The sequence below is a fragment of the Anas platyrhynchos genome, chromosome 2, assembly GCF_047663525.1.
Source record: "Anas platyrhynchos isolate ZD024472 breed Pekin duck chromosome 2, IASCAAS_PekinDuck_T2T, whole genome shotgun sequence".
Lineage (NCBI taxonomy): Eukaryota > Metazoa > Chordata > Aves > Anseriformes > Anatidae > Anas > Anas platyrhynchos.
In genome coordinates this window covers 157993302-158019555 of record NC_092588.1, presented here as the reverse complement: position 1 = coordinate 158019555, position 26254 = coordinate 157993302, and the positions used below count along the sequence as shown (strand labels likewise).

Sequence of the window (26254 nt, the reverse complement as noted above, 5' to 3'; positions counted from 1 at the left end):
GTATATTTCCATGCAAATTTGTGCATATCAAAATACAGTTTCTCTTCATTTATGTATTCACCATAAAGTCATTCTGTCAGTCTTCCTGCTTTACAGGAATATCCCCATCAGCATAGATGCCAATTATGTTGATATTCCACAAGAGACAGGTGTAGCTGACTCCCTGTAGGCAGAAAAAAATATTTACTGGGGGGAGTGGAGTTTCTCTTTTAGAGCATCAATCTCCCTGTTTCTCTGACAAATTTATTTGGAAGGAGGTAAAAACTGCACCAGTTATATAAATATATAAAAAAATATATAGTATAAAAATATAAATATATAATGTAAATATTATATTAAAAAGTTAAGACCAAATCCACAAGCAAGGAATTCATTAGAAGGGGTGCATCCAAGGGCACCATCCTTCCCTTTAGGGTGCTAATGTCTGGATTTTATTTTTTCTTTCCAGCCATCTTATGTAATTTCTTGTAATTATATGTGGTAAGCTGTGCCTTGTCACATCTGTCAGCAGCAGACTGGTTATAGCAATGGAATCTGGAGAGGGCATCAGTGGTAGGGGAGTAAGTAGGGATAGGGGAAAGAGGTTACAGAAGAAACACAAGAGAAGCAGAAGAATGGAAAAGGGTATCTGCAGCTGCTTTGTGCTGAAGGTGGGGCTGATTGGTAAGGGAAAATAGAGGAGGAAGGAATAAATATCTACAGGTTCTATAAAATTATTTTATTGGATTTATGCCTCTGCCACTTTCAAGCATCCGTACAGGGATATTAAGCAAGGGCTCTCCTTATTTGCTTCATTTTTCTGTTTTTATCTGCCTGTTATTTTTTGTCTCTTTCAGGTTGAATTCACCCCTGATCAGATTGAAGGTGAGGAAGATTTGTTTCTCTTCTATGCAGAGTAAATGCCATCATTTGGAGGTGCTGGAGAGCACAGTGATGTACATGGGTGTGGGTATTGGAGCTCCCTTGAGATAGCTGTGCTTTAACTCATGGTTCTGTCCCTGTCCTGTCCCTCCTCCGAATCCTCTGTTATGTTGGTCAAAGGACAAGGAGGAAAGTCATGCTCCATGCAAATCAGGCACTTATTTCACTAAAGGAAACATCAGCTCCTCTGCCAAGGAGGCAAACTCAAAAATGAAATAAACAATTCACCCCTCCAAACCTCAGTCCAAAGATATGCTTTTTAGTTAAGAAAACCCACCAATAAAATATAAGTACTTTCAAGAGAAAGTCTCCTGACCATGCTTTTGAGAACTTTTCCCTGTATTCAATCAGAATTTAATTTGTTACAGTTTTGTGACAGCTCTCCAGAAACCATCAAATAATGACAGTGATGATGGTTTTTCTTTCAAAGGAAAACATCAGCATTAGTTTCTGAGCCCTTTGTCCCAGCCCAAGAAAATGATACTGAAACCTCATGCATGAAGTCCTGGGAACACTATTTGCTGCAGCTGTCCTCTTTTCCCTCAACTATCAGTGCGCTTGTTACTTAAAGGATAATTGATAGATGGAGTCAAACATCTGGCAGAGTTTTGCTTTGGTCTCTAAACCCTTGGAAGAGATTGGTAGAGCCTATGAAAGATGGTATCAGAAAATGAATTAATGAAAACAAATAAAAAAAAAAATCACAGACCATCCAGGCAGGTTGATTCAGAGAAAGGAGATACAGAAAGAAGGATTTTTTGAACTGTAACCAAATGTCTTAATGCCTCAGAGACTGAGGCTTTGCTACAAACTTCCAATATTACCTTGGGATTTTCAAGCCCCACTTCATGACTTTAGTTCTGATCTTCTAACAACAGGTCAAAAATAACTCACGATTGAAGGCAACTACTAGTTTTGAGGAAACTTCCCCTTTTCTCCTCCCCAAATCATGAGAGAATGACAGGAGAGGCCTAGTTCTGAGCCACAGACCTTTGAGCTATTCCAGCATCACAGAACAGTTGGATTGCTGATCAGATAATGCCTTGGGGATTGGATAGGACCCTCCTAGTGTCTATGCTTTATTTCTCCTCCCTGAGGAGAATAAGCCCTAGAGGCTCGATCAAAAACAGTGAAAATAATAGGATGATTCTGGGTGAAGAAAAAAAAAAAAAAAGGAACGATAAAAAAAGAAAGAGAAAAAAAGAAAGAAAAAAAAAGGCCATCAGCTCATTGGAATGGCTTGGAAAAGGCAAATCTGGAACAATTCCAGGGCTGCCAAAGAAGGTAGAAAGTCTGGAGCAGATGTAGAATATCTCTAGAAACAGAAATGTGCATTTGCTTTCTTTACAGCAGCCTCTGCTGCCGTCTGATGTATCTGTACACACTGAGCAAAGCTGGGAATCTGGGATTTGTGAAATAGGATATCCTTGTAGCATCAAAGGGAAAGCCATGAGGCAGGAAGCAGATAACATCACCCGTGCGAGAAATGCAGGGAGACCTGCATGTCAGCCACAGCAGGATAACAGAAAGTTAAATTGTGTACTAGCACCAGGGAATGACACTAAACACACCTACAGTTAACCCCACAGATGTTTCATCAGTTCTGCCCTGGATCACTGGAAAGAGTGCTTAATGGTCTGAATGTCACCTGGGGAATGAGCTGAAAGGCACTGCTTATCTGTCAGTTCCTCAATTGTCAGTTCCTCAATGCCTTTCCTCTCTGTCTCTTCTGGTTCTTTTTTTTTTTATTTTTTTATTTTTTTATTTTTTTTCTCTCCTCTCCTTAGCTCGACCTTTAGAAAGTTCTTGGGTTCATACAGGAGCAGACACACAGTTTGCTTGAAGATAGGCAGATACTCACTCCTAGATAGAGTTCAGATGCTTCAGGTGTGGCATTATATCTGTGGCATGGCCCGCAGCTGCTCCCAGGTTGTCCCTAGCATGCACTGTCCTCTGTGCTGGTGTTCACCTTTGAAAACCTTGTCAGGAAGTGAGCTACTGGTTTTACAAAGTGGGCAATCATCATCCCAGTTCTTGAGACTGTTTTATTTTGTGTTAAAAACACAGGTCAGGAAACAAACACCACTTGCCATAATATATAGCTGTTATACTGGCTGCTGGCCAGACTTGAGAAGTGGGACTCATGGGAGCTCTAGATTATTGCCTTTTCAATTTGTTTTCTCCTCCCCATTCTCTCCTTTCTCAGACATACAATATCTCCATCTCTCCCTTTCTTCCACATTTCACTTGCAAAGTTTTTGTACTGAGTTCATTTTCAGATCTGTATTGCACTTTTAGGTTTGTCAAACTTTTTGGAGAAAGTCATCAGGAGGTCAAAGTCACCTGTCATACTTTTATGGTGTTTATTAATAATGATAATAATGATAATAATGATAATGTAACAACAACAACAACAACAACAACAACAACAACAATAATAATAATAATAATAATAATAATAATAATAATAATAATAATAATTTGTTTTTCTTTTTAACCCTCTACTGTATAATAACATTATCTCTCTGTTTACCAGATGGGGATCTAGCTGTCTTACTAGGACTAGATACTTACCTGTTAGTCAGTTGAAATTAGCTCAATATGAAATCCACACTATATATTAGACATTACTGATTCCATGGTGGTGGAGAACAAAGAGATAACACACTTTTTTAAGGCCTTTTCAATCTGTACCCTCTAGGATACTGTGAACCTGTTTCTTTTGTTAAGGAAAAGATGCTGCTGTGCCAGACTTATTTCGCTGCAAGGAGTCGGTGCTAGGGTAGCCCCCCAGATGTTACCATCAGAGGAGGAAGGATGGTCTTTGGGTGAAGCCACGTGTTACATATCCATCCTTACACGTCCTCCTGCCTACCCTGCCAGTGAGGTTCAGTGGTTCTGGCAATGTATATTTATTAAACTGAATTCCTGGCCTCTTCTGAAAAGAGAAGAATATGAGCTATTCAACTGAGAAGATAGGTAGTAATTAGGCATATGAAAATATAAACTGCTCCTGCCAGTGGTTTAATGGCTAGAGAGAGGACAAAGGAGACCATAGCTGTGCTGGTTTCATTGCTTTGATGGAAACTTGCATTAAGCCAGCAAATGCAAAAGCAAATAAAAAAATAAAAGCAGAAAGGCTTCTGCATGTTGACAAAATGGAGTTTCCAAGCCCACAGGCGAATGCTCTGGTCAGAGATGATTACGTCTGAATTTAAATTGAGAGAGAGACGTGAGCTGTCAGCGACTGTGAGGAACTGTGAGCCTTTGGGAGGTAGAGCAAAGGGTGCTCAGGCGGCTGGGCTCCTGGATGAGGTAGGTGGCAGGCAGATGAGTAACTCCTGTGTTTCCCATCCACCTTGGCTCCTGAGACCCCCAAGGAAATGAGATTGCTCAGAGTGGGCTCTGTCCCCCTTCTCCTGTCAGCAAGGAGCCCATGAAAATCCACTATTGCCCTCTGCTGGAGTGAGGGCTGCTGGTGGGACCTGGGCTCCAGCTGGGGACAGGGAAGGCCAAGGTCCTCTGAGAGAGGGGCAGGGAGAGAAAACAAGGGAAAGCAGAGAGCAGAATGCAAAGAAAACAAGGGGAGTGTTGATTAATCTGAAATGAGAAGATTGGATACCTCCTTGAAAATATTGGATGAGGAAGGAAATGAATAGGATATGAATGGAATGATAAAAATGAAAAAGAGGGGAGGAAGGAGGGAGGGGGGAAAAACAGCAGCATTGGAAGAAAGGAGGAGAAAGGGAAATAAGAAGATAAAGAAGGAACAGGGAGAAGGGAATAATCTAGAGGATAAGGAATTGAGAAGAGAAAGATGGAGAAAATCCAGTGTGCAGAATAAGTGGCTGAATAAATGAATTAGTCAAGATCTAGGAAAGAAAGATAGCCTTGTGTTCGGAGAGTGGGAGGAAAAATTCAGAAGAGTAACAGCAGGACAAAGTGCAGATTCAAATCCAGCTTAAATCCAAAGGGATATTTAGGATCACTCATAGACCACGCACCGTGCAGTGTGTTTGGTAAAGGACAGCAGCTTGCACCCTGAGCTGCTCCTGTCTGCAACGTGTCTGCAGTTCCAGAAGGGAGAGGCAGACCTGGGCAACTGGAGTGTCTGAGGGTCTGCCCTGGTACCCTGCCTGCCCCCATTAATTAGTGGAAGAACAGGGATCCTCTCCCATGCCACTGCTCTTGTCAGGGTATTGCTGCTTGCAGGGGTAAAGGACTCAGTCTTTGGGTAGAAGAGATGAGGATATGCCCACAAAGATGTAGCAGAGGAGGTCTGGCTGTCTTTCAAGGGAAGGGCTCTGCTTGGGCACAAAACTGGAAGCAGGCAGGTGTGAAAGCACTGGAGAGAATGATTGCATTTCCACGCATGAGATCCGGCCTGGGCTCAGTAGCTGACAACCAAACCTGAATTTTCCAGACACGATTGGATCTGGTGCTGGAAGAAAGAAAAATCAGAGGATTCTTTGAGATCTGTTCCTTGGCATTATTAAACATAAGCGAGCAATTACAAGTTTTCAATATACATTCACCTTCCCCCACCAACAACATACCATTGTGTGATTATTCCACTAATTGATCATGGCATATCTTGTTACCTGCTAATGTAGGTGCTCCTTCATCTGTGGGCTGTCAGAGCTCTCCAAGTGCGTAATGCTGAATACGATATCCAGTTAGCTCAAGAGCAGAACTGCTACTGAATTCTGTGCCATCCTCACTGCTCCTGCTGAACTGGAAAGATCTCAAGGCCAACCATCTCTGTGAGGTTTTCTGCACTTTCTGATGTTCACGAAGACGGAAATACCATGAGAAAAGCATTTGACCTCTCTGATTCCATTCCCTGGTTGAACCGGAAAATGCAGGGGAGGAGGAACACAAACATTGCTGATAACAGTGACAGCAAAGCTCATCAAACTTGTTCCCAAATTGCAAAATAAAGGGGTTACACTGAGTTAATTAGGGGGAAGGTCTAGGCTTGCTTTGACTTAATCTGACAGAACATGGCATGCATTTCTTTCTATCTTTTTGTCTTTCAGAATTTAAGGAAGCCTTCTCACTCTTTGACCGGACTCCCAAATCTGAGATGAAAATCACATACGCACAGTGCGGAGATGTCTTGAGAGCTTTGGGGCAGAATCCAACCCAGGCTGAGGTCATGAAAGTGCTTGGCAGACCCAAACCAGAAGGTTGGTGTCCTCTGTCTTCATTTTGAAAAAGATCTTTCCAAGAATTAATAATGAAGCTGATGAGGTCTTCTTTTTTTAATGGAAAGATTAAATGTGAAACACTGAAGGGTATGGAACAGCTTCTAAAAATCTCTAGCAGAAAAGTAGTGAAGGAAAAAATAGATCTGTCTGTCAATATAATTGTCTCAAATTTAGGAGACTGAATTCATGTGATGGCCAATGTGTGTTAATACATTTTACAATTACATGTTTTCACCTTTTGAAATTGCTTTGCTGACAGACATTCACTTGTGTTTACTAAAAACTCAGACACTTTGAAGACATCTAAAGAAACAAAAGGATAGACTGAAAGTAAGGACACAGTTTGTTCTAGCAAAGTATATGTTAGATGCACTGTAATGACTGCGATTATATCTCTCTTCAACATTCACCATGCACAGGATATGTGTTTAGAGCAAAGGAAATCTCTCCTGGACCATATCCACATTCAGGCATATTCTAGATGACTTCTCCATCCCTTCCTTTTGCTGAGATTAGTGGGAACTGACAATTAGGCCCATATTCAACAACTGGCATGTATCAGGATATGGCAATGGCACAGTGGCGGATGGGACAAGCAGTCAAAATGGACTATAACATCCAGTGATGCTCTTGAAAGGCAAAGAATCAGGAAAACAGGACTCACAGACCCAGTCCTGCCATCCTCTATTCACTCTGAAGTTCCTGTCCCAGTATGGTTTTAAACACCTCTGTTTTACAGAGATGTAAAGCAAAGCTGATTTCATATCAGGATTGGCCTCTTCTTTTATTGTCTTTTGCTTAGGTTCGTACTTTTATGTTGCATTAAATGCTTTACAATTCTAACTCCACTTTCTGTCCTTGCCATTTACATATGTCAGATACTAGGAGATATCAATTTATTGGTCTGTTAAAAACATATTTTTGTCCTTGCCAGAACTCTTTTTCCATCTCTGACTATCCGTTACTCCATCTGTACTTATAATATTCCCATGTGCTTCTCTTACTTTTAGCCAGAATTTATTGCCATGATTCTCCTACTCCTGTTACCTGCCCATGGTGCATGCCCCAGCTCTCCCAGAATCCTCCAAAACTTTAATTTCCATCTGTGTCTTTCTAGACATGAACTCCAAGATGATTGACTTTGAAACCTTCCTGCCCATGCTCCAGCATATTGCCAAGACAAAAGACACGGGCACCTATGAGGACTTTGTGGAAGGTCTGCGTGTGTTCGACAAGGAGGGAAATGGAACAGTGATGGGGGCTGAACTCCGCCACGTTTTGGCTACTCTGGGTAAGGTGAACCTTATCCGATTTCATCACCCAGGTCTTTCCCATACAGCTTGTGGCGATTTTTCTGCTCAAAATGACTGGGCAAGACTTCAGTCATTATATTGTCCTCAGAAATAAAGACAAAAATAAAAATAAAATTATCCAAACAATGGAAAACCCATCTATTCCTACAATATATGTCTCAATTTTTCTGCACCTTTTTAAACTGTCATGTATTTAACAGAATTGTTTCTGAAATTCAAAAGCTCTGTTTTTAAAGGAGGAATCAGTATTTCACTGTCTTCTCAAATCCTGACTTCAGACACTCTGTTTTTCATGAATAGTGACGAAAACAGCATGAATTACAGTCAGAAAATTTAATGTAACTTAATGACAGGTTTCAAATTTGGATTAGAAGGCACTTAAATATTGTCATCTGAATCCAGTAAGCATTTCTCAAGATCAGCCTTTTCTAGTGGGGTTTGTCCACTATTTTTAAAAAAGGATGACCTATTGCAAAAGAGATTTGACTTAGATAAAAGGATTCCAACAATCATGACCTGGGATATATGACAATCAATTGACCTGGGATATTGATTTAAAAAGCCAAATCTTTTATGCTCAGGGATTTCTATTCCATGACACATGTTTCTCTGTTGACATATGCTATAAAAAGTAATGTTATATTCATTTTCATCACTGATACTTTTGAATAATTTTGGGAAACAAATTCAGTGATGACCAAAAAAATAAAGAAAGAAAGAAAAACAAGACAACAACAAGAAATCCTCACCACCACCTACAGCAACAACAACAACAACAAAAAGTCAGGATTGATATCCTACCTAAGCTTACATTAGGCAATGTAACCATTCTTGACAGTTTTGATAGTTTCACTGCACTAAAAGAAATGATTTTGAAGTCGTCCTTCTGTTTCCAATAATCCAGAATAACATGGCAATATCTGATTTTCCAACATTTTTAGGAAGTATTTCAATCTGAAAGACAATTATATTTAGAATGGTATTTTTTTAGTATCGCTCAAATCCTAGGCACAACCAAGTATTCTGTAAATTGGCATGTTTTTCTGTTTGATTTTGAAAAAATCAGTTGAATTTTCAGAGGTTTACATCAGCTGAGGACTTGTTCCTTTGTGGCAGAGATCAATGATGTAAAAGCAGAATGTAAGTAGTAGGACACATCCAATGAGCTTTGTTTTCATTTCTAATATTTCAGCTGATATTACCTTAAAATTTTTCCCATGCCTTTTTAGAAGTCATTTGATCTCGTCAGTGCTTAATATCAGAATAGAGAGATCTATTGGATTGATTCCTCTGTTCAAGCAGAATGAAGCCTTATGGGTAAATACGTGCCTAATATTTAGATAATTAAATTAAATTAAATGGATCATTCATTCAATTCAGAGATCCCCAAATTGATCTTGGAATATTCCTGAATCGCAGAATCACAGAACCTCAAACTCATAGGCATACTAGAGAGTGACTTTACTGAGAATTTGTTTAGTGAGGACTTGGTTAAGGACTGACAAAAGCCTTAAGGATTTGGCACTTAGAGAAAGCTTATTCTTAGAAGAAAGAGTATGTGGGTTTCCATACTTATTCTGTCTCTTTTCAGATCAAATTTTCTCAGTTTGCAATTTCAAAAGAAGCTTTCCTAGCAGTCAGCACCACAAATTAGCTGAAGAGAAATTCTCCCATATTTCTGTCTCACTCTTTTGTATTCTCTGGTTCTTTGAACTGTTCTTTAGAAATTCTTTAGAAGGGCTTAGAGGTACTCAACAGTTATTTTGCTTTCCCCCCAGGTGAAAGGTTGACTGAAGAGGAAGTTGATAAACTAATGGCTGGTCAGGAAGATGCCAATGGTTGTATCAACTATGAAGGTAGGTAAAACCAGTCTGGTCTGAACAGTGGTCACGTACTAGAAGGTTTTGTTGCATTTTTTTCTGTGAAGACTTAAATCAAGGAAAATCTTGCTCCCGTAATAAGTATGCATGCTTTTCCAGATTTTAGATTAATTGAGACTCTATAGTTCACCTGATGTGTTGTATCTGTAGTAAGTTTACTTGCATTTTCCATAGCTGAATAGCCAAGGCCTTTTCAGGAAGCAGGCATAGGTCTTCTTTTGATTTATTTTTTTTTCTTCCCTATTTTTAATACCTACACCCAATATTTCCTTGTCATCTCAAAATCAGGTACTCTGTTGAGAGCTCCCTACAGAAAATCATTAAATTTTCTTTCAAAATCTCAGCAAAAAAATAAAAATAAAAATAAATAAATATATATATCCATGTATCCTCATTGGTCCTCTGACCTAGGAATTCCACAAGACCTTCCAAAGACCTTTCAGTTTATTTCACTGCTTGTAGAAAACCTGAATGAAAGGATTTTTTCATGAGTAAACGGACCATGTTTCTCTCATGCATCTTGCAAGTATACTTGCTTCAGACTCTTCATTACAATACAATATTCTAGTAAAGATCATGAAAATATGATCTTCATGTTACTGTACACTTTTGAGTCCTTCTTTGAAGGTTACCTAGTGACTGACTGCTGTATTGTCCGGTGATTCAACTGGTCTGTCATCTTCATGGAGTCTGTTACATTTTTGCTCGGTGCTCTCCTTTGTTTTACAGATGCTAGTGATCTGATCTCAGGGAAACCTTTCTTATAAGCCAATAAGTAGACATCTGTAGATTTAGCAAACCCAAATGACCCGTGATCTTATGGCAAATTCAGAGAAATTAATTGTAGAGCCAGATTATTAGGAAAGAAAAAAATATGCTGCAGTAAGTGTTTCTCTCTTTCCTTTTGAATTTCAATATCATGAGTACTTTTTTAATGATGAATGCTTTTTCAAAATGCAAAAAAATCGAACGCAAAACCTTTTGTAAAAAAAAAAAAAAAAACCAAACAAAAAAAAACCACCACCACCAGCAAAAAAAAAAAAAAAAAAAAAAAAAACACAAGCAAACATCAACAATCACGAAACAATTCCAATTGGCTTTGACATGACTTGTTTGTTTCTAAGCCTAAATTCACTTGCAGAGGTATAGTCACAATACCTAACTAGGTGACCTGTTGTGTGCTCTGAAGGTTCACTCCAGAGCTACTTTCAGTGTCTCCTGCCTTAGTATTAATGTGCTGAAACCTTGCAAGATGATGACCCAAAATTTCTCATGGTTGTATGCTTTGGAAAGATGGTACCATACTGCAGCCAGAGCAAAGGGATTAAGCAAGCTATGGGTTGACAAATGTTCCTTTTCACTGGCTACTTGGTGCTGACTACCCTGCACTGTAATATATATTATCTTAAGGATTTACAAATCATTTAGCACCAAGATATCTGGAGTGTTATTTACAAAGTGATGATGTCTTCATTACATCAGAGGAAGCAAGAAGAATGAATTTAAATAATGACTTAGCTGATATATGTGGGACCTTAATGGGTTTAATGAAGGGGAGTTGATATATGATCCTGCTCTTTCTCTTGTTTCCAGCTTTTGTGAAACATATCATGGCTAACTGAATACCAGGTAAGTCTCTTCTGTACTGTTTTCATATCCTATTACTTTGGTTTTGGCATCTGAGATAGGCTGGGGGAATGCGTAAATGATTAATCCAGTAGTGTGAATATTTTCAACATGTACTGTAAGGAAGTAGATCAAGAAAAATAGAAGAGTTTCTTCATCCTATCAAGTGCACAGCAAATCAGTAAACTTTATGAAATTGTCTGGTGAATCTGGACACCTTTGTTTTAGAAGTTCAACATAATATATCCTAAAAGGATTTGATTTCCAAAGAAAAATGCCCATTCCCTGATGATTAACCGGAAACTTTAAAGGATTTGCATTTTGATGTCCACTTACAAGGCTCTGCTCCTAGACTTTTCCTAAAAATGCAATGGGATAGAATTGAGCTGACTAGAGAAAGAGTGGGCAAAAAATATGAAGACAAATAGATAAGCAGTAATGCATGCCTATGTCTCTGAGCCTACTCTTGGAGGATAATTATTGGTCTTCCATAAATCTGGCTCCCAATCTCTCCTGGCAAATGGATTGGTTTTCCAGGAAAAGACATGAGCTTTGTCCAGCATATCTTCTGACTTTATTCAGTAGTGTTCTCCAAACCACAGTGCCATTAAGGGTATCTCAGTCTCACCATTGCAAATGAGCTGAACTTCATTTCCAGTATTGTCTGGTCACCGTTTATTTTTGTATTCCTGGAAAAGGTGCCAGCTGTTTTGAAATGGCATTTGCCACTGTTTACCTCGGTTCAGCTGTTGGGGAAGGTCTGACCTGAGAGTTAACCAACTCTATCTATTCTGCAAAGTGTCTGATAAAGTGGAAAAGGCAGTGGCTTCCTCTAGATTCATTCTGGGTTATTTTTCTTCTTCTTTGGTTTATTTTTCTACTCAGTCTTGACCAGGCCTGGTTTTATTTTGCTTTTGGAGCTGACATTATCCCATCCCGCTGAGACCTGTCTGCTGTGTGGTGACTTCTGATTATGCTCACTGGCACCCTAGGGACTGAGTTAAGTAAGAGTCAAATCCAGGACTTTGGGACATTTGATCCAAGATATAATTGACCAAAATGTAAACTGTCTAAAAAGCTTACTGCTTTTTCTTATTATGGTCCAGTTTTCTTTCTTAAAAACATTTATCTTCTCTGAACATACACACAGTTTTCCAGCATTAGATCCCAGTTTTCATTTCCAAAGATCTGGACTGGCCCACAGCCATAGTGGGTATTCCCACAGTTAGCATTATCCTTGCTTATTGTTTAGAGATATTTTCAATCCTTAATCCTTTCCTAAATCCATTGCCATGGGGTATTCCCATTATGATGCCAAATCACCTAAGGCAGGGTCTGCCACTGAAGAAAAGTGAGCGGTGTTATGCTGTAAAGTTGGCAAGAGGCTGGAAGCTGCAGAACAGGGGCCAGAAAGAGTGTCTTGGCTTGTGATGGGTTTGGAGAGGAAGCTGAGAGCTCCCTGATTCATCGAGAACCAATGTGCCACTGATATGCCAATCAGCCATGATGAGCATCTTTTAGGGGTGGCATCTTCCACTCCCTGTTGTGTTGCTGTTGGCATGTTTAGAGGAAGATAAATGCAGTCTTTACCCTTGAAATGCCGATGGCCCTTGCCATAGAGCATATAACAAACAAATCCCAAAACTCTGACTTTGAACTAAGTTGGATTATGGTTCTTGGTTCAATAATACAGTGGTTTATGTTTCTAGGTCTTTTCACATACTAGTTGAAAGTTAGATCTGCATTCTAATATAAGAACTGAACTATGTCTTTCTGTTTCTTTATTTTCTGAGCATAGTTATTGTGACTACACTGTATTGACTTTACTTATATACAACCAGCAAAAATACCTTAGTTAACTTTAAACATGTAAGCTGAAATAGCAGAGCAGTACAGCTGGAGAGACAGCCCACACTGTGTTTGCAGGGGCTCAGTTAGTGTCACACCTATAGGTTCATGGTGTTTGAGATATTCCAAGTGTCTGAGATACCTATGGCTTCACAGATATGATTCAGAGCCCATGACAGATCTGTGTCTGCTGGAATAGCAACTGGAGGCCAGGCAGGGTACTCTGGAACATCTCAGGAGTCTCTAGGTGCCAAGGTGTCGGGACGTGAATTTTGCTCTGTGGCTTGAACTCATGTGACTGTAGGAGAAATCCTGGAATATGCCAGAATTTGTCTGGCTGACATCATCTTCCTTGGCTTCCATCAGCTTAGGATGCCTACAGAAAGGCTCAGTTTCCAGACCTAAAGGAGATCCAGTCAGATGGAGCATGCAGAGTGAGTCACCTCATTCAAACACGAGACGTAGATGCTGAGTCCAGCTGCCAGTACAAAGAAGGAAAATTTTCCATGAAGCCTAATGCATATTTCCCTTCTGCGTAGGGATATTCTAAATAGAAGTAGGATAAACTGTCTAGTGGCTCAGGAACTGGACTGTTTGTTTATTTATTTATCTATTTATTTTTGTAAACCTAAGTCTTTACCCTAACCTCACATCTGCCACGTTTCTATCACCTTTCTGCTTCCCATGTTTCATCCATCATTTGCATGTTGAGGTTAAGACTGCAGGGTTGGGAATGATTATAGATTTTTTGTCATGTTGTGTGATCTTTGAAGTCAGCTGGCATCTTCATAGGGCAGAGACTCTCATCTGCAGGCCATGCTGCCTATAAGCTGAGTACAGATATATTAAGATGACTGAGGCTGATTCATGATAGTGTTTGTTTCCGCTTTCTTCCTCTTATGCTTAAAAATAACTTCATTTTTAGGACAAGACAGGCACTGAGAACCCCAGATGCTGGCCTTGGATTTTGATGTATTGGAATGTCTTCTCATTTCTCAGCCCAGATTCCCATTACAGAGCTACAAAATGTACCGTCCCTGAAGTTATTTGGGTAAATGTTTTTTGTTTGTTTTGTCTTGTTTCTTCATGGGAAGAGGATGGCCTTTGTGGAGATTCAATACACTCAGGAAAGTGAAGAAGCATGGAATCTGAACCATGAATACCTGGGCATTGTCTTTTTTTTTTTTCTTTTTTTTTTTTTTTTTTTTTCTGTTATGGAATATAAACGGCAATATTTTTAAGAGGGAGGGGAGAAAAGGGAGAGCAAATTTTTGTCACTAAGTCAATCAAAAACGTATTTGTCACTTCTATACCATTCTCTCCTTTCCTCTCTTCCTTCCAAAACAACTGGACCTTTCTTTTTGTGTTTATTGCATTTGTAAAAAAAACATCTGTAAGAGAGTAAGGGAGAAAAGAAACTAGAACAACTGTGTAAATCTCATAAGTGCAAGGAATACTCTTGGCCTTTGGTGAAAAGTGGCAAAAATAGAATATCCATCAATCAGCAACAAATGCAAAATTGTTCATATGTTTCTCAGCTTTGGAAAACACCACCTTTAATATGTGTGATATAAAAGGAAAAACAAAACAAAACAAAACAACAACAACAACAAAAAAAGATGTGTGAAATGTATGCTAAAATGGATCCCTTCTCTGTTCTCCACAAGGATATCTTCCCATTTCAAGTCTGGCTTGTGAAACGAGTAAAATGTCTTTCCCAATACAAACTGGAAATTGTTCTGATATACATGTCTCAGTCCTGTAGCCCTGTAGCTTCGTGCATTAAAATATGGGATTCTTTGTCTCCTGGTTTCATTGTTGTTTCTGTGTCTGTGTGAGGGAAGGGGAAATAGGAAAAAAATGCTTTTGGGAAAAACCTCAGTAGAGGCAAAGTAAAACTGAGAAGCATGAAAAAAAAAAAAAAAAGAATAAGTTGGCTCATTTTTCTGGGGGAGAATCGTTGAAAAGGAAAACAAAAAACAAAAAACAACAACAACAACAATCAACCATTCTGTCCTTTGGTGGGAAAAAAAAAAGAATACTGAAGCTGGTACAGTTCATTAGGAAATAACAAAAAATCCAAATTAACAACACTCCATTTAAGCAAGATGTATTGTTAAAAGATACATCTTCAAAACTTAGTGGAGGAAAGATAGTCATTGGAACACTACTAAAGGACCAGAGTACTGGTATGAGAGAACACAAAATTATCAAACACATAATACACAACCTGTAACAAAATGTACATATAAATAATCATGATAGCAATTCTGCAGTTAGAAAATTAAATGTAGTATTAAGATAATAATAATAAAAATCTAAAGGGAATTCAAAACTCTGGTGGAGATTGACAAGTGGAAATCTGTTCCTAGGAAAAAAAAAGGAAAGAAAGGTGTTAACTGTACATGAAGATGCAAATAAGAGGCAAGAAAATATATAACCATGAATGACTGTTTTTGGAGAATCTACCTCGGAAGCATCAATCCTAAACAGAGAAATGCATTGAACAGGCCACTGATGAGATCACAACAGTATCTCATCAGGTGTGCTTTAGTGTGCAGCGGACAGACACCAGAGATAATCACCACCATCCCTGGGCCATCTCCTTGGGGATCACTTTGTGGGCATCTACTTCCCTTCTCACCGTTGGCTCCTGTGTTTTCTTTTTCTTTTTTTCCTGTTTTTTTCTTCTCAGAAAGAGCAGTCAGGCATTGGGACGGGTTGCCCAGGGAGTCACTGTCCTGGGGGGGTGTTCAAAGAAAGGTTGGATGTGGTGCTTAGGGACATGGTTTAGTAGTGACATTAGTGGTAGGGGATGGTTGGAGAACCCTTGGGCTCTAGCACTTGTAAGGCTGAGGAGCACCTTACAGCTCATTCTGACCATCTCCTTTCTGTCCTCCCTTCCCTTGTGTTATATTTGATGCTTATCTTAGTGGCATAGATATTTCTGTACTATAAGGACTACACATTGTCAGATATTATTACTGGCTTTGTTGTTGCTGATCACAGGTGAAACACCCATATAATCACATGAATCCAGCAACTGGGACTTACACAATGCTCACGGGTATTCCAGGAAAGCTTCAAGGGCTGGTAGTGCTGCATGTGAGCATTCAAGCCCTTTGGTGGAGCAGAATGAGGGGCAAAAACAACCAGGCTAAGCACAACCACTCGGGTTAATGAGCACCACATGAGCATGCTAGGCAAGAGGACTGCCCAAGTACAGCACCTGGGGCACGCCAGCAACCTGGTGAAGCAGAACAGAGTAAAATAACAGCTGGTGTTTCACCGAGTGCATTGGCAGGGCTCTTCGTGGAAGGATATGCAGGTCAGCCCAAGGTGCATAAGCAAAGCTGTGTGTGGGAGAAGGCTGGAACAGTGCCTGCTGCCTCCTGTATCCCAGGATATGCTATCACTGAATTTTGTTTTCACAAGCACAAGATTCACTCACAAGCAAATCAGAATAAATAAGCAATATCTCCCCCTTCCCTTCCATTCCTTCTCTCCCCTACCCCCCAATCCTGAATTAAGAAAAAATAACCTCCTATCTAGAGAATGTTTCTTTTAAAAAAATGTGGCCAGGAGACATGCCAAGTTTCTGGAAGATCTTTTTATAGCACTAGCATCTGGCTCTTTGGGAGTCTCCGTAGGGAGTTTTGTTGGTGACTTTACATCTGCTGTGGTTAAGCTGCTAATGGACTGGCTGTCTGGGCTGCTGCCTGCTCTGCTGATTTCTTAGTACCATGCTTTGGTTATTTGAGGAGTTTGAGCCTATTGACTTCTTGCCAGAATTACATAGTACATTCCAGCAGCGACTTGCATTGCAACACCCAGTCATGCAGAAGGGGTTTCAGATGGAGCAAGGATATTGGCTGGCATTTCATTACTCTCTCCTTAAACCCACCCAAGCTTGGATGAGAGTGGGGTATGAAGCATGGACTGTTTTTGATCAGGAAGCCAAAGAGAAAGTTAATACTAATATATATATATATATTTTTCACTGAAGTTCATAATCAAATAAACAAATGAATACATCAACAATTTCATTTTTGGGATCAAAAAAACTACTTTGTCCCTCCCCCAGTGATATATTTCAGCTCAGTTTTTGACATATTCAACACTCTCTAAAAACTCTTTTTTAACTTCATCTAGTTAATTACTTATTTGTAGTGAAAAATCAAAATGTTCCATCTGTATCATTCTGAAATGAAACATTTTTATATTTTCAATATTTTTCTCTCTGACTCTGATTTTTTTTTCAGCCATACCTGTTGTGAAAATTACACATGATTTTAAGCATGAATTTCATCCATATTGCCATTGCCCAAAGACTATGAAGTTTTTCTTGGAACTGTTTTGGGGGTTCATTTTTCACAGCTGACACATTTGAATTTGTAATAGATTTGCTCTTATGATGAGATTTATTGCCACTTAGAAATACCATTTTTTCCCTCCACTGAGAATAAAGTGATCCTAAGCAGCTACTTCAGGAACAGGTTTTTTGAAGTAATTTCAGTGGATTAATTAGGAGTGCATCTTGTCATTTGCAATGCTCTAGAACATTTCCATTCCTCCTGGCTCTAGCTGTTGCTTAGAAATATGCATATCTTCTGCGTATTCTGATATGTGATTATTATGGATGAGACTTATCTTATTCAACTTTTAAGCTTGACTGATTTGCTTACAAAGATTGTTTCTCCATAGACTTTGCCTATATATTACTTCACCCCCTCCTCACTCCACCACTCACCATAAAGCTAGGGCGATAGGTTTATTTGATTTATTTGGTTGTTGTAGCAACATTCTTGGAGGGGTAATGATGTGAAGAGGTCTGAAAATTCAAGCTTAGAGGTAGAATTAATATCCAACTATATGCTGCTGATCTTAAATATATATATATGTGTATACATAGAGATGCAACTACACTTCACAATGTAGACCATGTGAGCTCTGAATTCACCAAATGCCTTGTGATATAGCATAGCTATTTTTCCCCAGTTTCATTTAACATGGAAAATTCTTTGGATTCCCTAAAGTTTCTTATGTGTCCATCTAGGCTTCTTCTCACATTTATCTTGCAAAGTTGTTGAAATATGTCAAAAGCCCAACAGAACAGCAAAATGAATGTTTTCATTTATACATCCAAAAGTGCCTGTGTTTCTGTACTAGCTGTTCTGTGAATTCCTTCACTTTCCTGTAATAAAAGTGCCATGGGAGAGTTATGATGCATGCCAAAGATAAAAGACAGGAGAAATGAAGAAAGAAAAGTTCGTATGTGTGTAGGTAGACCTATGCTGAATTGAAGCAACTGTGTGTCATTTAATTTGGGACGGCACTAGCATTTGCAGCTGGGCTTCTGCTCCCACCAGGTAGAATTGATGGGTGCGTAGGTGCATGCATGCAAACACCCAGATAACACAGAATTAAAGTATCTAAAGATGTAATTTGACATTTCTGGAATGAAGTTTCTAGTTTGATGGTACTAGGCTTTTGGGAGCCTAGTACCAGATAAAAAAAAGTAAAATAAAATCAAACATACCAGAATCTCATAACCATACCATAAAATCAAACATGCCATAATCATGTAACACAAAGTTCTGTTTCAGTGCAAACTCCCTGTTTTTCTTCAAACTTACTCAAAACTTCTGACATTCACTTGGTTTAGGCAGACTTATAGGTGGGGGATCACAGAATCACCTTTCTCTTTCATTCTAACTTCTTGCTGGGTATCCAGAAATTAAATGTTATTTAATCTAACTTAATTTAAGTTAACTTTTAGTAGCTTCTGTAAAGCTTGTATTAGAGAAGAAACTCAGCACAAACTCTAAACCATGCCTGCTGGACAGAGTGAGAGTATTGCAATTGTTCAGGAAAGTTTGGGCTGGAAGAAAATCCATGCAACTTTCTGCAGAAACTCAGTCCCTTCCAGCGCTCATGCAGTGCTATATAAAAACTGAGGCATTACTTGAAAATTTTCTGGTAGCTGCAGCTCAAGAAGGCACCTCTTGTTTATGTGGCATCTCCCTTCACACTTCATGCAAACCTTCTGGCTGCATGAGGTCACACCAAATTCAGACTAAATTCACAAAAAGTGATGCTTCTGCTGATTGTTTTGATTTTGAGGAGCTCATTATCTGATGATGCTCAGTCATGACTTCCTCCTACCAGACAGCCTGTGTTTTAGAATATCACCTACCAAAGGCAATTTTTAGGGAAGAAGAAAAGCCAAATAAAACAAAACCTCTATCCCAGTCAACTCAGCTGAAGAAAAAAACTCCCCAGAAAGTGCTGAACTCATGAGTAATTCTTCTCCACTGACATTTGTAAATGCTGAGAGATGGTAAATAATGGGAACAAAGATATTTGGAAAATGCCATTTTCAGGCAACAATTAACATCCACAGAGTAAGTCCATGCAAAACCTGTTTTTGAGAACCAAGCATTTCTTGAATGGAAATGCTCATGGCTTGCAGAAAACAATGAAGTTATCTTTTGAATTGTCTCTGTCCGACTCATGTCTCTGTGCTGCCGGTGGCATTTATTTTTTCTCACAGTGTACCCAATTCTGAAGTGTCATTGCTGATTTGAATTGTGGTAGGGTCAGTCCACAGTCTTCTCCCCAGGAAACACATAGGCAGATATTTTTAAAACACAGAAATAGTTTTGGATCTTAAATTCCCCCAAGGAATTTACAGCACAGGTATGTAGACTTCTCTAGATTTGATCAGATGGTTTTCATTCTGATTACCTCAATCTGAAAGGACAGGTCCTTGAAAACACGGCATGTGTTCACCACTTTTTTCCCCCCTTTTTCCCCCAAAGTAAATAAAATTTGGTTTCTTTCGTCCTTGCCTACAACATCATTCCTTTGCTGAACTGAATGAGGATCAGTGGATGATCATGCTGAGCTGCTTGGGATCAGTGTTCGCTCTGACTCACACTTGTGCAACACTATAGCATGATGTGTGGAAATGGAGTGAGCAAGAGGACTTCCAAGCTGGATATTTTGAAACTAAAATCCAGGTTTAGTCTGGACAGCTAATTTACTGTCTCCAGAGCAGAGCTATCCAAAGCAAACCACTGTCCATATCCAGACCTTGAATAAATTTTTATAAAATCTCTCCAAGGTCCCAGATACATAAAATCTTCCATATTCCCATAAACAAAAATTCTGGGGGTCCCAATGTTGTTCTGCTGACTTTTTCGCATTGTAGACAGTACATGCTTGTTTGATATGCTGGGGCTGGTGTGGTGTTTGCTGCAGGGAGGAGACTGGATCTTGGAAGCATGTGTGCACGGCCCCAACTTTAAAGGTAAATTTTATAGTAGTGATGTAGCTCTGCATAAGAATGGGTCTTGGGATAAACTGAGTAGCCTTGGTAGCATGTAAATAGTACGGTGTTCTACCTGTGGCCTGTGAATTTCTGAATGGCCAGGCATTTCTGAAGTGTAGGCAGTAATATTACCAGGTTAACAAAATGCCTGTATGCAAACATACCTGCATGCCCTTATCTTACTGAAGGATGCATAGTGCTGGTCTATGGAGACATGGAAATTTCTTTCAGGTTGTCCAATTGGGACACACATGTCAACACAGACACCATGGGAAGTGGATTAGAGTAAAGGGATGTGAAGGAGTGGACTGCAGTGGACTCCACCCCTTGGCAGTGGACTGCAGAGGTCTCTGCTTCCCATCAAGTCTTCTGAGATTAATTTCTCTTCTTCAGTTCAGCAATGCCATCTTCCCAAAAAGGCCAGGAAGGACTTTTGCTGTCCCACAAATGGAGTTTTGTACCCTTTGGAAAAAAAGAAAGTAGAGTGAGAAAAATGAATGCATACGGGAGGCAGCAAGTAAATACAAAATATTAATATGTTCCAATACTACATGTATGGTGAGCAAATCCCAGATTGAACAGAAGTACTATTAGCAGCTACTTCTCATTATTAATGGCTATTAACTTTAAAATTCCTAATAATCGTGATTCTTGGCTAGGATTACAGCCATTGACTGGGACCACACTGCACTTGCCAGAACAAAACTGAGCAAAGAGACAGTTTCTGCACTGTAGAATTGACAGTCTAGTTTCTTTTAAAGCTATTGTTCTCATCAAAATGCATGTTTATGATGTTTACCCAGTGATTCATGGCACAACCACACAGAGAAGTGAGTAACTGACAAATATACACCATTTTAAGCAACATTATGGTGTGCAGGAACTGTATGAAGAATGACTGAGGAAAAATTCTTCAAAGTAAAGCCCAAGCTTTCATGTCTTTCTGGGTCCAAATTGTTAATAAGTGGCGGAGTAAATTCCCACTTCTGTTTTGGAGAACGTAGATGGATTCGAGTATGAGAAACATTGTCAAAACCCCTCGTAAACTGGTGTTTTGCTTTCTGGCATTTTGCACCTCTCCTGCCTTCACACTACAGTTGACTCACATTGTCACGTCCCACACAGCAGCAAAGTGTGGGGGCTTTGGCTGTGAAAACATTTTATCACCCTAATAAATGTTGCGCGAAAGGCTAGAAACTTCCTGGTCTTCAAACACATGCTCAAAGTCCTTGTTTAGAGGCATTTCATGCTTAGAGGTTTTCACACTTTGCGCAGGTGAAATACTGGAGAATTTTGGCCTCCAGAATGAGCATGACCATGGAGCTAAAGTCAACTCCTTCAAACCCAGAGCTGATGCAATAAACTGTTTATACTTCACTTTTCTCCCTTTATATATGATTTTTAGTAGCATTTATAAGTGTGAGCATTGTGTGGTGCAGCTCTGCCAGCAGAAGCTGTGAGGATCATCACACAGGCAAAACTTCTCATTTATTGGTACGGTCTGCACACAGAGATGAACTCATGGCCCAGCTTCACCAGCTGAGGGGGAGCTTTCGGGGAAGAGAATAAGTGGCTTACGCCTGCAGAGCTTGGGAGGATGCTGTTGTAGGACACCTGAGACCACATTGCTTCTCCTCATCCTAAAGGGGCAGGCTGTTTTTACTAAAGAGACCTTTCCTCCACAGCTAACAATACAGTGCTTATGATAAATGGGTTTAGGAGCCAGGGAGCACGTGTGAGAAAGTACTGACACACCACACATGAGCCAATTTCAAATTGCTGCTATTTAAAACAGGGTGTGTGTGTGTGTGTGCATTGAAGTGATGTTTTCCAAGCTCAAAGCTGGAGTCTGCTTCAGAGCCAAGGTAAAGTTTTAAGAAATAATGACTGCTTAACTACTGTCCAGATGACCCTAGTTTTTTCTACACAAGCACTGAAAAAGGGGAAGAAAAAAAAAGAAAAAAAAAAAAAAAAGCACTCAGAATAATAAATAATAAGAACATAACTTAAAAATGTCCAATTCTGCTCAGTGCCCAGTTTGTTGTAAAAACAAAGCTTTGAAATGTAAAAATGTAGAAGAAGACTGAAAATATGTGCCACAGGGGACTATTTTCTATTTCTACTATAAATCAAAAGCACTGTCTTAAGAAGTTGCAAGGTTAGATTTGGTTCGGGGCATATCGATTTGTGGGTGGCAAAGTGTGTGCCCCAGGCTGTGTGGCAATTTCACGCTACTCCCAGACAGCCCTTAAAATAGAGCAGCCACCTAGAAAGCTAAATAAAATTCTCTCAGGTTTAGAAAACAGCCACGATTTATGGGAATGCACCAGAATAATTTGAGCCGCGTGGTTTTGTAGATCAGCTTTGACTAAGATCACCCCATGGATGTAGTGAGCTGCTCCTGCTCATGAGTCCTGCAGGGAGAAGGTACAGGATAAAAGGGGGAATCCAAGTCGGAGGATGTTTTGTTCCCAGGAATAATGTCAGAAGATGGTATTTCTGCCATCCCAAAGGAGGAAGGATGGGAGGGATGTTGTAAGGTATCCCTTCACCATGTGGTGGACCTTCCCCACATTAATTTACTGAGGACTTCACTAGCTGGTTTCATTTACTGCCTGCTACCCTGTGATGGCTGAATAAGGAATGAGCTCCCCATTGGGCTGTTTTAGGACATTAGCTGTTAATCACAGCTTGAAGACTAGCATCAAACGACTGCTCTTCAATAAAAATATCCTTCATTTTTCTAGAGAACCGCTTTTTAGCTGTTGTCAATGTATCCACCCATTATGGACACACAACCATCTTGTGCTCACTGGGATTAGGTGCTCACACGTACATGGCCACATGTGGCTTTGCAACCAGTTCTGCACGTATCTGCATCAGTGTGCCTGTGTCTGGGTCTGGCTCCCATCTATGGATGGAAATCTGTTTTGGAAGGGAGGGAATGTGACAGGTTTTGCTGTTCTTTTTTGTCTATTTCTCAGTAGAGAGGCATGTGTCTCCCTTTGCAGCTATACAGGCAGGGCTGAGAGCCTGTTAATGAGTATGACAAGCACATTCTCAGGGTACAAAACCATGTGTATGGTACATGTGCATGCACCTTGTTAGGCTGCTATCTTCCTTGTTGGTGAGAGATGGTAGAGCCAACATAGGCTTATGGTGCCCAAGGAACCTCCTGAGCAAGATGTGATTTCTAAAACATAGCACAGGTTATAAGGGACATTCAGCCCAGCCTTGGTGGTCAGAAAAGCCTGAACTCCACCTCACATGGCTTATTTTCCCATTTCACACAGTTGGTCTGTACCAGCTGGGAGGTCCCAGGGCCTCCCTCCCGCAAAAAAAGAAGATGCCCAGTGAAAAGAGGGCAGCTGGATCCCAGGGAAGTCTTCACAACCAACCAATGGAAATAACTTGTCTGTAATCTATAAGGCACAATAGTTCCAGAAACTGCTCTGGGGAAAAAGCACTCCAAAGGCTTCACATGGAGGTGGGGTGGTAGGCTAGGGAGCCTCAGACTCTTTTTTTCCTTTCTCTTCTCTTTTGCTGACTGTCAAGAACCAATTTCCCGGGTGGGAAGGAAGTGTGAACCTCAAGTCAGACACAGATACTCTATAAATTAACAAAACCTCAGAGAGACAGGAAGTGTCTAGCGACAGAGCAGCATAGCCAAAGACAACAGATCCTAAAGACACCCAAAAATGCTCCACCACCCCCTCCCAGTGCTACCATTAAACATACGTTGGCTCCATTTTGGCTGGGTTTGTTTCCAAGAGGTCAAGATGCTCATCTTGTCCCCAGCCTGCCTGGAGGTTACATAAACAAAAGACAGTTAATTGAAGACAGTTCATTGCTCTCCCTCCTTCCCTTCCTCGGAGGATGAGCTCTCAAAAACCTCTCCAGGGGAGAATGGGAAAGGAAGGGAAGGGAAGGGAAGGGAAGGGAAGGGAAGGGAAGGGAAGGGAAGGGAAGGGAAGGGAAGGGAAGGGAAGGGAAGGGAAAATTAGGTTGGACAAGCACAAAATCTGTAAGAGTGATTACCTGGATCATGATCAGTAATCAGATGCCATGAGTCCCTTTCTACCCATGAAGTCTTCCAAAGGCTTCATCTCACTAGTATACATAGAAATTCAAATATACACCATTACTGACTTAATTGCAAATACATATTGATAGTACTGAAACTGGTGATTTCTTACTGGTTTTCATGAAGGACACACACTGACGAAAGTCTGAAGAAAAGCCAGTTTATATTCCTGTCTTCCTTTGCCATGTTCTTTCCAAGCATGCTTCTCCCCCACCTCTCTGAGCTCCAGTAGTTGCAGGTTGATTTAGAGGTTTGATAATTTTTTCAGTGATTCCTGATTATCTGCTGCAGTACAATGAAAGATACAGACAGGGATCGTAATTGGCATCTTGCAAACAACTGGCTGAACAACAGGGATGTAATGAGAAATTGCTGAAGTACTGCTCTGCCTGCTACACACGCGGCAATGTATCTCCCCTCACACAAATGTGGCAATTTCTGAGAATAATATCCTTTAATGCTCTGCAGATTTCATTTGTCAGGTCTGATTGAGGATGGCAAAGCACAGAACAAATGTCCTTGGACAGAATCCTGTAGGACAGCGGTACGTAATAGCTGTCATACAGTATTTGCTATGGGATTTACGTGACTACGAGTCAACATTTCCACCTGTGCTAGATACCTTGAATTCTTTTTATTGTTGTCAGAGAGGTGCTCTGCTCAATACAGTTAATAAACTGAAGCAAGAGCCTTCTCATCCTAAAGGTTGTGCTGAAGGTAGTTCAGATGAATTATTCCCTAAAATCCCCATTCGTCTCTCCTAAATATAAAGGAGGGAAAAAAGAGAGTCTAACTCAGCTGTACTTTTGACACTGCAGACCTTACGGCTCCATTCTCCATCTGCTGCTATTTAAGAGCTTAATGTGGGCATGTTTATCCCCCCAAAGCCAGGTGGGTTTGGCAGCTGGTGTAGATCTCAGTTAAAGAAAGCCATGGGTAGCAGCCAGAAGAAGTCATTTACAGCTAGTTCATGCTGACCTCTTAGGTTGCTTTCTGACTAATTTTTGGTGGTTCTGCCCACTGGGCCACATCCCTGGTGGGACTTGGGATGATGTGGGCAGCAGGGGGAATGAAACTCTATCCCACTGTCTCTGCACCACATTATCACCTCCTCTCTCAAACAAGGCAGAGCAACGTGGTTGTGTGTAAATTGCTGAACTGGTTTGCTGGATCTGCTGAGACATTTCCACAGCCTTTGGCCACCCAGTGCTCACCTACTTGACCTCTGAAAAACCTCTGTGTCTGAGCATGCCATAATTTTCTCAGTCTTTTTTGGCTTCTCTCCAGGAATAACTCTCCTATTTTACTCTGCTTTTTTTTTTTTTTTTAAGGGTAACTGAAGCTTAACATTGTTTCAGACACACACGCACATAGATCTGCACTAATATATGTATGCACTTTACTATCTGGAAAAAGGCAAATTTGTCAATAGGAATAAAGCCATTCAGAGACGTGAGAGGCTGGGAGATGTACAAATCCTCCATTATTTCACTCTAAACAAAATAACCAACTCTTTCATAAAGGAGAGTTCAAATGTACTCTATGTTGCTCTGGGGGAGTTCATCTCTTATTCATTGAATTTTGCTGCTTTCTATAGAAGGCATTGAGTGGGAAATTGTGGAAGGGAAGGAGTGTGTCAGGCATGAATCTGAATGCATATTTGAGAGCCCATTCACAGTTGCATGGTGTTGGCATGTGAATATATTTTTCTGCAAGTCTCCAGACTTTTCAGTTTGTCATAGGATTGCAGGGTAGCGTTATGTGTAGACAGTATTGTAACCTCTAGTGGAGGCTAGAACATTTATTGCAGCAGCAAATGGCCTCTCCTTCTTCCTAAATGTTTATAGATATGGGATACATAAGTGGGGTCTAGACAGCTAAAAACAATCTGCTTTAATCAATTAATTTTATCTGAAGATATTGAGAAACAGTCCAGATAAATCACCAGAGAGGAGGTAGCAGAGAAAGGTAAGTGAAGGAAAGCTTTGTAACTAGACATTTGTATCTCAGGCATCTAAAGTTAGGTCAAGTAAATCTTG

General features: G+C 40.1%; 1 protein-coding gene and 1 long non-coding RNA gene across 3 annotated transcripts in view; one reads left to right on the top strand and one right to left on the bottom strand.

Annotated features, from left to right (window-relative positions):
* The window catches only part of MYL3 (myosin light chain 3), a 57405-nt gene that overhangs the window by 21525 nt on the left and 9626 nt on the right, over positions 1-26254 (top strand). Inside the window, exons 2-7 of one of the 2 annotated variants that reach the window (XM_005023309.6) lie at positions 837-864; positions 5961-6110; positions 7249-7422; positions 9223-9300; positions 10918-10953; positions 13724-14607. In XM_005023309.6, coding sequence (XP_005023366.1) covers positions 837-864; positions 5961-6110; positions 7249-7422; positions 9223-9300; positions 10918-10946 — 459 coding nt within the window. In that variant the 3' untranslated portion in view covers positions 10947-10953; positions 13724-14607. Of the gene's footprint in view, positions 1-836; positions 865-5960; positions 6111-7248; positions 7423-9222; positions 9301-10917; positions 10954-13723; positions 14608-26254 lie in introns of those variants that run through there. The other variant, XM_072033942.1, reaches the window with a different exon arrangement.
* LOC110353408 (uncharacterized) lies at positions 16236-25071 on the bottom strand. The gene is made up of 5 exons (XR_002403842.4): positions 24838-25071; positions 24328-24500; positions 24170-24241; positions 23870-23934; positions 16236-20593 (listed from the first exon to the last, which is right to left on the bottom strand). It is a non-coding gene; the product is annotated as an uncharacterized lncRNA (long non-coding RNA).